At 42.3% G+C, this 16,062-nt stretch overlaps 1 protein-coding gene across 2 annotated transcripts in view; it reads right to left on the reverse strand.

The window, feature by feature from the left end:
• Positions 1-9,030: 9,030 nt before the first annotated feature.
• Pex1 (peroxisomal biogenesis factor 1) overlaps positions 9,031-16,062 on the reverse strand; it is a 43,606-nt gene continuing 36,574 nt past the window's right edge. For both annotated transcript variants that reach the window (XM_059257331.1, XM_059257330.1), the window contains 5 exons: positions 15,177-15,353; positions 13,324-13,554; positions 11,180-11,377; positions 10,784-10,914; positions 9,031-9,187 (listed from right to left, as the gene is read on the reverse strand). In XM_059257331.1, coding sequence (XP_059113314.1) covers positions 9,103-9,187; positions 10,784-10,914; positions 11,180-11,377; positions 13,324-13,554; positions 15,177-15,353 — 822 coding nt within the window. In that variant the 3' untranslated portion in view covers positions 9,031-9,102. The remainder of the gene's footprint in view (positions 9,188-10,783; positions 10,915-11,179; positions 11,378-13,323; positions 13,555-15,176; positions 15,354-16,062) is intronic.

The following is a 16,062-nucleotide window of genomic DNA, read 5'->3' on the forward strand; positions in this document are numbered from 1 at the left end:
CTGAATAGGGGTGGAGATGGTAACTCATTTGGTAAAGTCCTTGTAATGCAAACAAGGACCTGAGTTTGATCCTCTAACCCTGTACCAAAGCTGGGCATGGTGGCACATGCTTGTACTCTCAGTGCTGGTTGGCGGGGGTGAGGGGGTGGAGACAGGTGAGCCCTAGGGCTCCCTGGCTTCCAGCCTAGCCCACTAGGCAAGCTCCAGGCCAGCAAGAGAGCCTGACTTAAAAATAAGATGAACAAGTCCTAAGGAATGACCTTTGAGGTTGCTCTTTGACCACTACACATGCAAACACACATATCCATGCACACACACATACATAGCATCCACATGAATACACAAATTTGAATCAAGCTGAGTGTGATACATATACCTATAATCCTACCTGGGAGGCCAAGGCAGGAAGATCAAGAGTTCAAGACTCATCTTGGCTAGAAAGCAAGACACTTCTCATTAAAGAAAAACAAAAGGCCAGTAAGATGGATCTGCTGTTAAAGGTACTTGGAGTGTAAGCCTGCAACATGAGTTCTACCCTGGAAAGAAAAGGTGGAGAGAACCAACTTCACAGACTTGGCCATTGACCTCCACGCATGCCCTGTGGCATGCGTTCCCTCTACTTCCACACATACACTGTGTGTGCACAATAATACTGAAGCTTTAAGAGAAAGGGCTTGAGTCACTGTGGTGGTTTGAGTAAGAATGACCTCCATAAGCTCATAGCTTTGAAGGCTTAGTCGTCAGGGAGTGACAGTATTTGAGAAGGATTAGGAGGTGTGGCTTTGCTGGAGGAAGTGCGATATTGGGGGTGGGCTTTGAGGTTTCAAAGGCCACTCCAGGCCCAGTGCCTTTCTTTGCTTACAGATTGGGATGTAGCTCTCAGCTACTGCTTCATGTCATCCTCCCTGCCTGATGATAATGGACTAAGCCTCTGAAACTGTAAGCCAGCCCAAATTAAATTCTGCTTTCTTTTCTAAGAGTTGCCTTGGTTGTGGTATCTCTTCAAAGAAGAGTAAGAAGTCACAATTCCATTTTGGCAATAAGCAGGTAAAATCATATGCACAGTGGAGGGAAAGTTGTTTATTTAATGATTGTGTCTTTCCTGTGCATATATGGATACATTACAAACTTTCAGAATTGAGTTCCACCATAGACCAGAAGAGAGAGGCTTTCTGGTAGCTTTCCTGGGCATGTTTGTTTGGTTCTGTTTTTTCAAACAGTCTTAATAGTTTTTGTTTATTTGCTTGTTTGCTTGGTTGTTTGTGTTGAGACAAGGTCTTATTAGCCCAGGCTGGCCTCAAACTCGCTGTGTAATTGTGTATGACTTTTCATTACTGATTCCTGCTTCCCTTTAGTAGTTTAAGAGAGAGTATATTAAAGAGAGAAAACTCTCTTGTTAGCAAGTTTATAAAACAAGTTCTAGAACCATACATAATATTTGGTTCATTAATAATAATCCACAAATAATGCTATGCTTTCTATCATATAAGTATATAAATACATACTACATCAAATTGTGGTTAAAATATTTTGAAAACCAATAAATACATTTTAATATTTTATGAAATGGGTTAGAGCAAATTATCTAGACTTACTGCCTCATTTCAACTAGTACCTAAAATTCTGGATAGTATTTTCATGTCAATGTATAGTTTATGGTATTTGTTATATGTCATATTCCTTTATTTTTTTATTGACTTGTTAGACCCATAGACTAAGCCATAGACTAATTTTACACAAGATGAAAAATAATCGAAGTCATAGTGCTTAAGAAATCAGTGGCATAATGATACTGTCCAGTGTTTTAAAGTTCTAGTTCCCTTTTTCCTAAAAGAGTGGATTTGCCTGGCTGCAGAGATGTTCCACAGTTAAGTGTGGAGGATCCAGGTTCAGTTCCCAAGATTCACATGGTGGCTCATGACCTTCTATAACTCCAGCTCCTGGGTATCTGACACCCTCTTCTGGCTTCTGGGCATCAGACACACACACACAGTACACAGACATACATTCAGGCAAACACTCATAAAGTAAGAATAAATCCTAAGAAAGGAAGTAAATGTCCATTTATTTTAGAGGCTATACTTCTACTATCTCATAAAAGTACTATAGTTGGCCAGTTTCCACTCCTTTTACAATTAAAACATTTTGAATCAGTGATATCTAATCTTTAATAGCTGTGGCTAGGCTACAGTTAACCTTGACTGTACTTATGGTCTGCCAGTGTCCTTGGAACAGAGGTGACATCAGTTCATACATATAAGGAGGACTGGAACTGAGAAGATAAGTCAGTTGGTAAAGTTCAGTCTCCAGCACCCACATAAAAGGAAAGGTGTGGTGGTGTGTATTTGTAGTCCCAGACCTGGGAAGGCAGGGAAAGGTAGCTCTCTGGGATTCTGGCCAGCCAGCCTGTCCTAGTGAGAGACCCTGCCTCAAAAAGCACAGTGGAGAGTGCCTCAATAAAACTCAAGGTACCTGTAGTTACTAGATAATATGAATATTTTTAATGCTACTGAATAAATATAATGGCATCAAAGACAAACAGTCCTGCTATTACAGAATTTTTATAACACCTTTATAATATAAGGGCATCATCTTTCTGCTGGATAATATGAAGCTTGCTGAGAAAGCAGGTTTAAAGTATTTTTGTGTTCAATGTGTTGTGTGTGTGTGCGCGCGCGCGCGCGCGTGCGAGAGAGAGAGAGAGAGAGAGAGAGAGAGAGAGAGAGAGAGAGAGAGAGAGAGAGAAGGGGGAGGGAGAGGGAAGGAGAGAGTGAGCAGTTCTATATTATTCCTCTTTAGACTAGTGTTTTCCTGTTTTCTGTTACAGTGTTATGGGGCCTTATCTCCCTATGTGTTCCTGGCTGGCTTCAAATTTACAAGTGATCTCCTGCCTCTGCCTCCCAAGTGCAGGGATCACAGGCGTACAATCCGCCACTTCACACAGCCTTAGACCAAAGCTTTGCAACTTGCTGGCCTCAGTGCATAAGTGGATGTAGAGCAGCATCACTGGATGGAAAAGAATGGAGAACAGATAGTTGGAGGAATGTCACGTAGCAGCAGCTATTGTTTTGTGAATTTTGTGTTCAGCAGTGGCTTACCTGGACCAGGTTGTGATATAAAAATGTACTGCTTTGTGTTGCACTTAAAACATTTCTACAAACAATGGTTTAGGTCCTGGCATTAGGCTGGGGAGATGGCTCCGTTGTTAAAGCGCCTGCTGCAAAGCCGGAGGACCGGAGTTCGGATCCCTAGAAACCCATATAAACTCAGATAACTGCAGAATGGGTAACCCCAGAGCAAGCTGGCTATTGACATTTAGCTGTGTGGGTGAGTTCTGGTTTGACTGAGAGACCCTGCCTCAATAAGGTGGGAGAGAGATTGAGGATGATGAATAAACTTGACATGTATGTGCAAACGTGACACATACACCTCTACACATACGTGTGCCTACACATGTGAACACATGAAAATGCAATATCCGAGGAAAGGGAAATTACTTCATCTCAGCTTGCTACTGAACACTGGTGAAATTTCTGTGACTATATGGTGGGTATTTCTTATCCCACTATATCCCTTCGTTACTAGTCACTGGTTTCTTTGACCTGTGCAAATGTCCTGGGAGACCGAGTCCTAGGCCAACTTAAAAGTCAGTCATAATGACACTGTTAGTGCTTTGAATTTACAGGTCATTTTTCCTTATGAGCATTTGATAGAGTGTAAATGTCCAATTTTGAAGAACTCACACTTCTAATATTGAGTGTACTATCAAAACTGATTTCAAATCATTTGTATCTGCTCATCTAAAAAAAAGGTTAAGAGTTGAATATTTGATTTTATTTTCTCTCTGTCAAAATTAGTTTGTTGTACTTATGAAAGAACAGTTTGAGAATTAGCACACACACACACACCCATGTAGTAAGAACCCTGTTTAATACCAGGTTGGTTTGTAAAGGAGAAAGGATTTTGGATTTTTTTCTCTTAAATTAACCCATTTATGGTAGGATAGGCACGTCTCAAATGGCTTGCTTCTCCTGGTCTTCCGGTTCCTCCAGTCTTCTGATGGAGGCTTGGTTGTGACCTCAGAAGTGGTGTTGGAGGTCCAGGCCCCACCAGCCACTGTTTTCAGGCAGTAACCACAGTGCCAGATGCCAACAGCTTGTCTCTTCATCTTGATCTTGCCACAAAAGGAGCAAGTTGGCTTGGCATGAGGCCTGATTCAGTTTTCTTAACCTATTTCTGGAGGGAGGCACCATAGCAGGTCCCGTATGTCCCCAAGATCTTGACCTTTCTTCATGTGTTTAGCCGTGTCACCAGAGCCTCAGCCCAAGCCTGGAGAGGGAGAGACGCTTGGACCTTCCCTGATTGGCTTATAAACTAACCTTTGTATAAGGCAGAGCTCCTAGACTGCCTCATTTGCCTCTAGCCAGCAGGTTTAACAGTTTCGATATTTCATGCCAACACCAATATAAACGTTCTGCTCCACATTTCCCTCTTCGTAGATGATTTCTGGGAAGCTGGGAGGACTTGAGTTTTGATGACATGTTTGGCCTTGGGGCATATTTAAATTTTGACTTCAAGTTTTGTTTTGTCTCCTTCCTTTTTTACTCCAAGGTTCCCTCAATTTCAGTTGAGAAATAAGAATGATTCACCAACATTACTACTACTTATTCATTTCTTTATTCCCACTGTCAGGTAGTGTTTGAGGTTACTATACAGTGAGCAAAGAAGAGAAGAGCCTGACCTGTGGAGTTGCAGCATAGCACAGAAAGAACGGGATGTGGTACACAGGAAGAGAAAGAGTTAAAACGAGCAAATGGCGAGCCTGTGCTCCCAATGGATGTCCTCCCATCAGGCTGTTCACCAGGGCTGGATGTCACCTTAGACACCGCTAACTCCGACTGACCCGGGAATTACCAAAGGAGGTCCTGCAGAAACTATAAACCTGCAAGCTGCGGCTGCTGAGGCCGAGGGACTGCTGTCTTACCTGGGATTTGGGAAGTTGGAGAATTAACAACTCGGAGAGTTACCTGTCACTGTAGGTAGGAAGTGATGGCTGAGTAGGAACCCCTAAGAGACACAAACAAGGGGTTTCTGTGCCCAGCTTTAAGGAGTTGGACACCAGGGCTGCCATGTCAGCTTAGTGGCCATGATTACCATCAAGAAACCAAGAGGTTTTGTTTTCTCACTTTACCACCATTGGTCTGGATTTTTTTCACCTTCTTGGTTCCAAGGTGAGCTTCAGGCAGTGTACCTTTATGCTAGAAAGTGAGGCTGCCCTGGGGACTTCTAAGACTATCACATGGTCACGTGTGGCTGCAATGGAGAGCAAGAGGCTCAGTAACTCCCTTTCCAGAGAGTGCAGGCAGAGGAGAGGGTCTTGGAATGGATGTTGAGTCAACCTCCTGAGAAACTGACATCAGGACATTGGAGGGATGTGTTGCAGGAGAGAAATGGGATAGCTTTAGAGGGAATGGGAGGACCATGGAAAAGCAGCGGTCAGGTAATTGCAATCCAAAGACCAGGTGGAGGTGACAGTCACAACTGGAGGGAAGCCGACATGCTATAACAACAGTCTCACCTACAGGGTGTGTTGGTACTGTGTGATGCCTTTAAGACCAAGATGCACAGGCACAGATCCTTATAAAAAATGTAAAGACCTATTAGTAAATGAAGGCCTATTATTTTATAGTGATGGCCTCTGACCTAATCCTCAGGCCTTGGTCAGACCAAGAATGAGTAAGTCAGGCCCACCGGGAAAGGCTCAGCAAAACGTCGTCAGCACTTGCTATGAAGCCTCTTGCCTCAAAGCCTTGCCCACAGACTCCAAGGCCATTCACAGGACACATCCCAGGTGCACTGGGAAGTACCCAGACATCTGAAGATGACGACACGGGGGTGCACTGACATGCATTCCTAGAAGCCTGGAACACAGCTACGGCTATCTAATCAACTCATGAACATACTGCTAATCAACTCGTGAACATATTGCTAATCAACTCGTGAACATATTGCTAATCAACTCGTGAACATATTGCTAATCAACTCATGAACATACTGCTAATCAACTCGTGAACATATTGCTAATCAACTCGTGAACATATTGCTAATCAACTCGTGAACATATTGCTAATCAACTCGTGAACATATTGCTAGATGAGGAGGGCCTCTGACAATGGGACAAATCCCCCAAAGGCTCAGGGTTTTTTCTTTTAGTTAGGATCTCACTCTGTAGCTTAGGAACAAAAGTTTCTCCTGCCTCAGCCCCCCAAGGGATGGGATTATATGTTATGCCATAAACCCATCTAGAATTTTTTCATTTGAAAAAAATAACAAGTAAAAATGTAAGTTATCCATAGTAGTGGGGCCAACATGTTTTGATACATATCTACTAATATGTGATGTTTAAATCAGATCAAACATATCTATCCCTTCGTTTACTTTTTACAGCCTAAATGTTCAAAATTGTTTCTCCTGGATCTCTGAAATAATATTTGTGTTACATTGTATTGTTACCTGTAGTTACTACTATGCTCTTATGGAAGAATTTTTGAGCAATCTCTTTAATTTTGTTAGAAAAGAGAGATCTGCTGTCAAAAGCTGTGCTGACTCATAGATGGCAGCCAATAACTAGATAATGAGGTTGTAATTAGAGAGGACAGTTGGCTGTGCGGCTTAGGGGAAAGGCTAGAGTTCTTGGAGCAGACCTAGAATATTTGTCCTATGTGAATGAGTGCTCAGCTAAAAGCCTTCCGTGCTCTTTTGCTCTTAATACATTCTTTACTTCATTCACTTTTAATGCATGTGTTTGATGTGTGCATAGTGTATGCATCAGTGTGTGCGGAGGTCAGAGGACAACAACCATGTAGAGTCAGTTCTCTCCATCCATCTTTATGTGGGTTCCAGGACAGCACTTAGGTTGTCAGGCCTTTGAAGACTGCCATCTCAGGGCTCTTAATGGTCATGCAGTCCGAATGCCATGCAGCCATGGCTGTTAGCTTTCTTCTCTAGGCTTTCAGCACGTGACAGACTCACGTATAAGTGGTCATGGAGGTGAGAATGGAAAGTGCCTGTTAGTTCTCCATATGTGGGCTGCCTCTCTATCCTGGAAGCCTTCTAGTAAGCAGCAGTGAATCCAGCCTGAGCCCGGATGACTTCTGCAACCCCATTCTACCCAACAGGTGGTATCCATTGGTCTTCTCTTGAGGAGGCACATCCCGGAACTAGATTTGCTTTGTCTGTACTCCAAACATCTGCCAGCACCAGCTTTCAAAGACTGATGCTTTCACTGTTATTCATGTGACCCAACTCGATGATGTCACTCATCTTACAGTGACAAGTACTGCAGTGTTAGGCAGAGGATTCACAGGGTTTCGTTTCAACCCTGAAACAGCTGACCTCTGGGAGAGTGTGCTGTCCTACAAGGCGCAGCATATTTCGTTTATGCTGTGAACCAAAACCACAACCCCAACACTAAGAACTGGAGACTGTGAGAGAGGACAGCACGGCTCAGGTTTCTGTTTCTAGAGGACAATTTTATTAGTTTAAGCTGCAGGGCAGGCAAGCTGTAAACTGCAGCAGCTTCTCAGAGAGCTGGATGGTGAAGACAGGTGACGAGACAAAGCCACACCTTTCTAAGTTAGACAAGGTTTGGCAAGCAGTCACCTGGCAAGAAGGGGAGTGTGGTACTTTGAATGTAATTGCCCCATAAGCTGATAGGGAGCGGCATAGGAGGTGTGGCTTGTTGGGGTGGGTGTGGCCTTGTGGGAGAAATGTGTCACTGTGGGGGTGGGTTTGAGGTTTCCTATGCTCAGGATACCAAACAGTGTCTCAGTCGACTTCCTGTTGCCTGTAAGATGTAGGACTCCCAGCTACCTCTCTAACACCACATCTGCCTGTACACTGCCATGCTCCCCACCATGATGATAACAGACTGAGCCTCTGAAACTGAAATGAGCCACCTCAATTAAATGTTTTCTTTTTTTTTTTTTTTTTTTTTTTTTTTTTTTTGGTTTTTCGAGACAGGGTTTCTCTGTGTAGCTTTGCGCCTTTCCTGGAACTCACTTCGTAGCCCAGGCTGGCCTCGAACTCACAGAGATCCGCCTGGCTCTGCCTCCCGAGTGCTGGGATTAAAGGCGTGGGCCAAAATGTTTTCTTTATAAGAGTTGCTGTGGTCATGGTGTCTTTTCACAGCAACAGAAACCCTAAGACAGGGAGGGAGCTTTAGAAAAGAGTGAAACAGACCAAAGTACCAAAAAAAAAAAAAAAAAAAAAAAGCTTTCTTATGCCAGGGCCAGCATCTGGAAGGAAGAGACAGAAGGAGAAATCCAGGCTCTCCTGAGTCCTAACTGCCTCACAGCAGCTGTTAAAAAGGCTGAGGACAGGGCAGGGGTCCTATTTGTACGCCCACCCACACTGCGATCTCACACACTTACCTGATACTTTATTACCTCTCTGTCTTCCTTTTCCACACCCAATTACTAGATATTAGAGATACTGTTTGTGTTGATGGTGGCTGACTTTACAAGTTAGTTCACCAATTAAAGAGGATATTAAAATAAAAACATGCTATAATCAGGACCAAAAAAAATCTAAAAATTCTGGACTGGGGGCGAGATCAAAAGTCTATCAGGCATTTTTAGTTGAAGGGATTCAATTTATTTGAATTGTATGTAAGTGTCATGTTTGAATTTAAAAAAAAAATCAGAAGATAATAGAATATATCTTTTTCCAAAATAGTCAAGAAGTTGCAAGGCATACAATCTGCCAAATGCCAGAGAAAGTGAGTGCCAAGAAATCTCTCCCCTCTAAGAGAAAACAAGTTAGTTCCACCATTGATCTAATGTCATTTCATTAAGGATTTAATATAGACTTGTGGAAATAAAATACACAATCTGTTATAAATACCTTCATTTAGCTTCACTCTTAATCTCAGATAGTCCTGAGCATTGTGTAATCACAGCATTCACCATTCTTGATTTTATAGATTAACCAAATTTATTAAATTAAAAAGAAATTTACAGACATCATTTTTATAGGATCAACTTGGGGACAGACCATCAGAACACACACACACACACATCCTAGAAAAGTCAGAAGGATATTCTATGCTAAAGTTACTCTCTGTCCAGGTCGGAACACTGCTCCACTTTGGTTTTTCCTCTTCTTTGGGTTTTGAAAGTTTTCATACCTTAAAAAGTAAGAGAGATGATATTTAGTGAACAACAATACTTAATAATTACAAAACAAAGGTAATGGATTCTTTTAAAAACAGACTAATGTTTTAAGAAATGAAAGGAAAATAACTGGATAAATGGAGGAAATTAAGAAGTTATGAAAAATAATTTTTTAAAGTTGCAGTCTAGGTAGAAAAAAAGGAGAAAGAAAATAAATAGCAGATTAGACAGGATAAAATAAAAATGGCAATGAACAATACGAAAATTGTAACTTTTATAGTTTTGTTCAAAGACAGGGAAATTACTAAATAAGATATAATTTCTGTGCCGTCAGGTTAGCCATGGCTAGAGCTGTGGAACACTGAGGTTGGGAGGATTTGAGATCTGTGTTCTGCCACTGAAAGACACTCTGGACACTGTCTGTAGCAATTTGGCAATATACTTTGAAAGCCTTGGAAATGCTGTGCCCTGTGATGCAGTGATTTCACCTTTATTCTGGTGAACTAGTGAAAGAAGTGCGCACATCTGGCTCCACACTGCTTATAGACTAGCAGTGAGACCCTGGAGAAAACATACATGTCGGAACCTGGATACCATGGCAGAGAGACACTAGAAACTGACACCAAACACCACAAAGAGGCCGTCTGCATAACGTGAAAACAGTGTTCAAGATGGACAGATGGCTCAAAGGGATCAGTGGCCTAGCAGCACAGGTAGAGTGTTCGTACTTTAGTGAGGAAAATGTAAGTACACTATCATGTAAGATTAAGACAATTTCTGTTTCTTATTCTTCCTTATCTTTGTTTTTTGGTATTTGTGCAGTAAGTACACATTGCTGACATATGTACACCTTACCTCCGAAGAACTGAAAAACTGAACAAGAATTGAAGTATTTATTCTTAAACAAAGCCAGGAATAAATATTTTTTGAATTATGTTTAATCACTGACATAGAATGGTGGCCAGTCCACCATTCAAAGTAGCCACAGTGTAAACTGTAGGAAGCTATAAATCTCAGTGAGTAGTAAAATTTCCATAAATGAGAAAATTCTATGCAAATGTTGACACTAATAAAATGTAAATCATCTTAAAAGCAAAACCAGTGTGTGTGTGTGTCTGTGTGTGTGTAGTTGTTGTTTTGTTTTTTGTGTAGCCCTGGCTGTTCTGGAACTCACTATGTAGCCCAGGCTGGCCTCGAACTCACAGAGTCTGCCTGCCTCTGCCTTCCCAGTGCTCAGATTAAAAGCGTATACAACCACACCCAGCTAAAACCAGTATATTTTTAATAAACATTATAAACTAAATAATTTAAAATTATTTAGACCATTATACATTGTCCTATTTCTCCTTTTCTAAATCAGTTCACTATAATGTAACTTAAATATAGTTTAACTAATTAGTTAAGGGAAGTCTAAGTGCATAGCTATGACAGTGTCTTTTTTGGTTACGAGAATGAGATAATGCAGGGCCTCACACATCCTAAGCAGACGCTCTGTCATTTACAACTCCAGTTTAACCATGTATATTTTTAAATTAGCTTCTGAATTTTTAAAAATTGTAAACACTTAGGAGCTTAAGTGAATAAATAATATGTTTCTTATGGTTACTTACAGCTCAGCAAAATCCTTCCCTTCTTCTTCACTAATGGATGGTCTTGTGTGGGCAAGCGCAGTCATTAAATGTGCCTGGCTAATAGCAAAGGTGGTTTTGATTGGTCCTGGCTGGTTAAGGGATTCATCCTCCTTCAATAAAAAGCAGATTAAACAAATGTCAGTGAAGGAATTCATGGAACAAAGTGGCAGTCCCAGTCATTGCTTGTTTCCCTGGAAAGCAGACACTCTTTCCAAAGGACAATTCCAAAGCAAGGACCTTCACAGCCATCCGACTAAGTCACTGTGCTTCAGCACCCTGCTTGTAAATATGGCTCAGTTAAAATGCAAAGGAATACATGTCAAAGGGGGAAAGCGACTTTAAAAGGGTTAACGTTCTGAGAGGAAAAGGCCATACTCCACTTTGGCTCCGGTATCTGCCTTTGATGACGCTGATCTCTGCCCTCAGCTGGTCTCTCTGCTCCTGAGTGAGGTCTTGGTAGCCTTCTTGGGAAGGTGTCCTGAACACGGGATGCTGTGTAAACGATGGGTCTTTTCCAGGAGGTGCAGGTAGATCCTGAGTCATGGAGCTTGGTGCGGAGGGACACTGTGAGCTCTGTAGGATGGGTGCAGCAAAGACCGAAGGGAGACAGATGGGTGAGGAGGGAGGGAGAAGAAAGAAAGCCATGCTCACCAGAGAAAATGAAAACCTGTTTCCTTTTTAACAGTTACTGTTTGAGAATTTCACACATGCATCTGTATTTTGACCTGATGCATCCACTCCTTGGCCTCCCCTCTTCCATATCCCTCACCACTTTCCCCTTCCAACTTCACGTCTACTTGGTGCTGCTCAGATGTGCATCAGGCCATCCTGGAGCACAGGCAGACCGTCAGGGGCCACATCCCTCAGGCAAAAACCTTCACTTGGGTAAGTTTCTATTTTAATAACTAAAGTTAAGCAAGTTTAAAAGATGATATTCTATAAAGCAAGGTCCACTGACACTGGTGTAGAACCTCCAGGACAAAACAAAACCAGCCTCATAACACAGAGGGTTCTTTTACTATTTAGCCATTTAACCCTATTACACTGAGGGCCAAGGACAGGTTCGACGCAAGCCTTGCGCACAGGTTTGTGTGAGTGCGTGGGGAGGGGTGGAGGCCAGGAGTCAGCGTCAGGTGCCTTTCAGCAGCTTTGCTCCTTATAATTGGAGACACACTCTGACCTGGAGCTCAGTGATGTCTACACTGGCTGGCTAGCACACCTCAGGGATCTCCTGTCTATGCCCCCCAGGCCGGAATTACAGACACGTGTCACTGTGTCCAGTTGTCTCCATGGCCCTGGGAATCAGAACTCAGGCCATGGTTCTGTGTCCAGCGCTTCACCAGCTTCCACCTCCCTAGCCTTTCTCTTAGTGCCTAGCAAATAGTTCTGCTAAGTGCCCCGATATTGCTAGAGAAGTTAAATTCTATATATTAAAAAAAAAAAACAAAAAAAAAACAAAAACCAAGACCTTACCTCCTAGGAATAAAAGTAAGTATTTTTATATTTTTAGAAACCTGAATTAGTAAAGCAAATATACTAAAAAAGTAACCATTCAAGTAAAAATGTTATATATTAAAAAAGTAATAGCAAGCCACTATTAATTTGAGTGGGTATATATTTTAACTAAATAGGAAAAACAATATGTTGCCCACATTTAATCTAGATAGTTTCCTTGTTGATACATATTATTACTTCTTTTCATATTTTCCATAAAAAGAATCACAGACAGGTAGCATTTTTTTTTTGTTTGGTTTTTTTTTTTTTTTGTTTTTGTTTTTCGAGACAGGGTTTCCCTGTGTAGCTTTGCGCCTTTCCTGGAACTCACTTGGTAGCCCAGGCTGGCCTCGAACTCACAGAGATCCGCCTGGCTCTGCCTCCCGAGTGCTGGGATTAAAGGCGTGCGCCACCACCGCCCGGCTGATAGGTAGCATTTTTTTTTTTTAAAGATTTATTTATTTTTATGTGCATTGGTGTTTTCCTTGCATGTATGTCTGTGTGAGGGTGTCAGGTCCCCTGGAACTGGAGTTACAGACAGTTGTGAGCTGCCATGTGGGTGCTGGGAATTGAACTCGGGTTCTCTGGAAGAGCAGTCAGTGCTCTTAACCACTGAGCCATCTCTCCAGCCCAGGTAGCATTTTTAATGTCAGGAATTATTTGCAGCAAATTTCCTAATATTTAGAAGTACTTCATGACAATAAAGTTTACATTTACTATTAAATAGCTCTCAGAATAAAAAGGGTTTAAGATCACTCTCGAGGAGATAAATACCCAAAAGACCACAAAGGGAGCCATACCCGGGCCCCGCAGAACCAACCCCCTTGCTCCTGCTCCTGTTTAAAAGCTTAACAAGGACTAAAAAGGACTAATTGGCATAATTAAGTAAACAAGACTATTTTTATTGCAAACCAACCAACCAGAAAGACTATGTGGGGCTGGTCAGGAAATAAATCCCAGTACAATGTCCCATCAACATATATCTTTACGTATCGGAGCCACGCAATGACGAATACACAACATACCAAGTCAGAAGAGGTTCCATTTCCAAGTTCTGATTCATATGAGCTTCCAAAGTAGAGCCGGTACATGTTGAATTTTGATTCATCTGGAAGGATCTCAGACATCTCAAGAGAAACAAGGGACTGATCTAAGCCACATTCTCCATCCCCAGCTGAGTCGTCGGAACCACTACTGTGGTTAAGAAAGACCATTGAAGACAGGCTTAGGTCGCTGTCAGAGCTGGAGCCTCCATCCTACATTATACAGAAAGAAGGCCAGTTGTAACTAGAAATAACAGTAGACGTCACTCCATAGAGCAGCACAGGGAGGCGTACACTCCTCAGTAAGCTCTCAATCCTCTATGAATTCGAGATACACAATAACAATGTTTTATGAGACAAGGTTTCATGAAACCCACGCTGGCCTTCTATTTGCTATGTAACTTGGGATGACCTTGATTTTATGATTCTTGGGACTCCAGGTGTGCACCAGCATGCCTGGTTGACCTGGTGCTGGGGATGAATCCAGAACTTTGTGTATGCTAGGCACGCTCCCAACTGAGCTACATGCCCAGCCCTACACAACACAAGTGTAACCACTACAATAAGGGAAGATTAAAGTGTGTAGAAAATCCACCAACTTTCCCAATGATAACAAAGCAAGAACTCAGAATCCAGGTTTTACTTCTCCATCTGCCTTTCACTCATTTTCAGTTTTATTATGAAATGATTTATATCAACCATATTATAGAGTGTAGATGTACACATATATACTTGTAAAGCAGTCATATGAAAAGAGGTTGAGAAAGAAGAAACCTTCAGGCAGGGCTGGGATGTAGCTTAGTGGTACAGAGTTTGCCTCACATGTGTTGGGTCCTAGTTCAATCCCTAGTACCACAGAGAAAAAGATAAACAAACACTCACTCACCATAATGGCTTCCTAAAATAAATAGCAAAAACCTGACCTGGGGGCTGTGGGGATAATTCAGTAGGTAAAGTGCTGGGCAAGCATGAGGCCCTGAGTTTAATCCTCAGAACCTATATAAATACCTGGGCACAGTGGTGTGGGATTGTCATCACAGTGCTAGGTGGTAGGGACAGTGTGACCTAGATGCTCCCTGGCCAGCCAGCCTACCCACAGTGAGAGACCCTGTCTCAGAAGGGGGAGGATGCTTGAGGCATGCCATCCAAGGTGCTCACTGACTTCCATGTGCACGAGTGCACACGTACACACATGTACATGTACATCCCCCCCCCCCCCACACACACACATACTTGGCTTGGGACTATTTAAGAAATTCAGGACCTACAGAAATTTCCAAAATTGGTGGAGGGAAATATACAGAAAAGCTTCCTAGAAAATATAGGCTATAATGTAGTAAATCATCTTCTGTAATAATTAAAAAACAAATGCCATCACTAGAGAAAACACTGGTTCCAGGACTTGGATATAGAAAATACAAGATAAACAAAGATCATCTTGTATCAGGAAGTAAGGAAGTTGTTGAAGAATGATGAGGATGTGAGGTAAGGCCACGTTTCATCCCAGGAGACTGCCAGTGGCTAGCTGTATAATTTTATCTTCAAAAATAGTAACCAGTCATTGGCATAAAATAGCTGAAAACCTTAGTTATTTTTCTATTTCTATGAATTCATGCTAGCCCACTCTAAATAATATTTTTCTAATACCAAATAGTTTGTTAATATTATGGTAACGTTAGGGAAACAGATATGAAGTCTTCATAATTAAAATTCTCTGCAAATCCTACATCTAATTTTGGAACATTTACAATAGGCAGATTAAAGCTCCTGTAGAGTTTGGCCCCGAACTGCTCTCCCCTCGCTGAAAGCCTTAACAGCCTTCCCAGGGAACTCACATGGAGTCCTCCGGGCAGCAGCCTGCCCTGCAAGGCCTCTAGCTGCGCGTTATACAGCAGTGCTTTCAGATCCGCTCCGGTGAAGGACTCGGTTACTGACGCCACGTGCTGAAGGTCCACGTCATCTGCCAGGGGTAGAGAGTCACTGAGGGCATTCAGAATCTCAAGACGCGACACCTGAAGGGAGAAAATTCACGACTAGACACACAAAACAATGAAGTGTTGCTGTAAATTGTGACTCTTAAAACTTTCTTCATAAATTGACAGGACACATCGAACAAGCTTTCCAGGCAGTTTAGAAAATGTACTAGAAGTACAGTATCTGTCCTTCTTAGAACTGTGTCCCTAAAAGGAGACACAGGTAGGAAAATGGATGGAAACCAGTATCTGTAACTATTCAGTGTGAACAATTTCTCACTCACACTGTGGTTATTTCCTAGATCTGGCCAAGTGTGCCAACAAAGGAGAATATTAAGAAACAAGCACATGGACCATATTCTTTGATCTTTCGGCCCCTTTCTTTCATTCATTTATGTACTACTTTCTACATCTGGGAGCAAGGGTTGGCAGAACATGACAAGAACAGTTGAAACACCTTCCTCCATGTGACCTGGCCACATGCTCACTGTCCCACTCGCTGGATTCTGAATCAGAGGTTTCTCACAGGATAGGAGAGTGGGAGATCTGAAAGCAGAGGATGTGCTGAACAGTCCTTTTAGGCTTGCTGATTTTCTCCTACTGGCCAGCACAGCCGTCCCGGACACCTGACTCAGGGCCTATTATGCTGTGAGTAAACAGTAAACAAAGCCTTTGCCTACAAAGCTGTCTTCCAAGGACAATTGCTACTGCCTGGCCAAAGGAAAGCTCACAAGCAAAGAGTGTGGCC

The sequence above is a fragment of the Peromyscus eremicus genome, chromosome 3, assembly GCF_949786415.1.
Source record: "Peromyscus eremicus chromosome 3, PerEre_H2_v1, whole genome shotgun sequence".
Lineage (NCBI taxonomy): Eukaryota > Metazoa > Chordata > Mammalia > Rodentia > Cricetidae > Peromyscus > Peromyscus eremicus.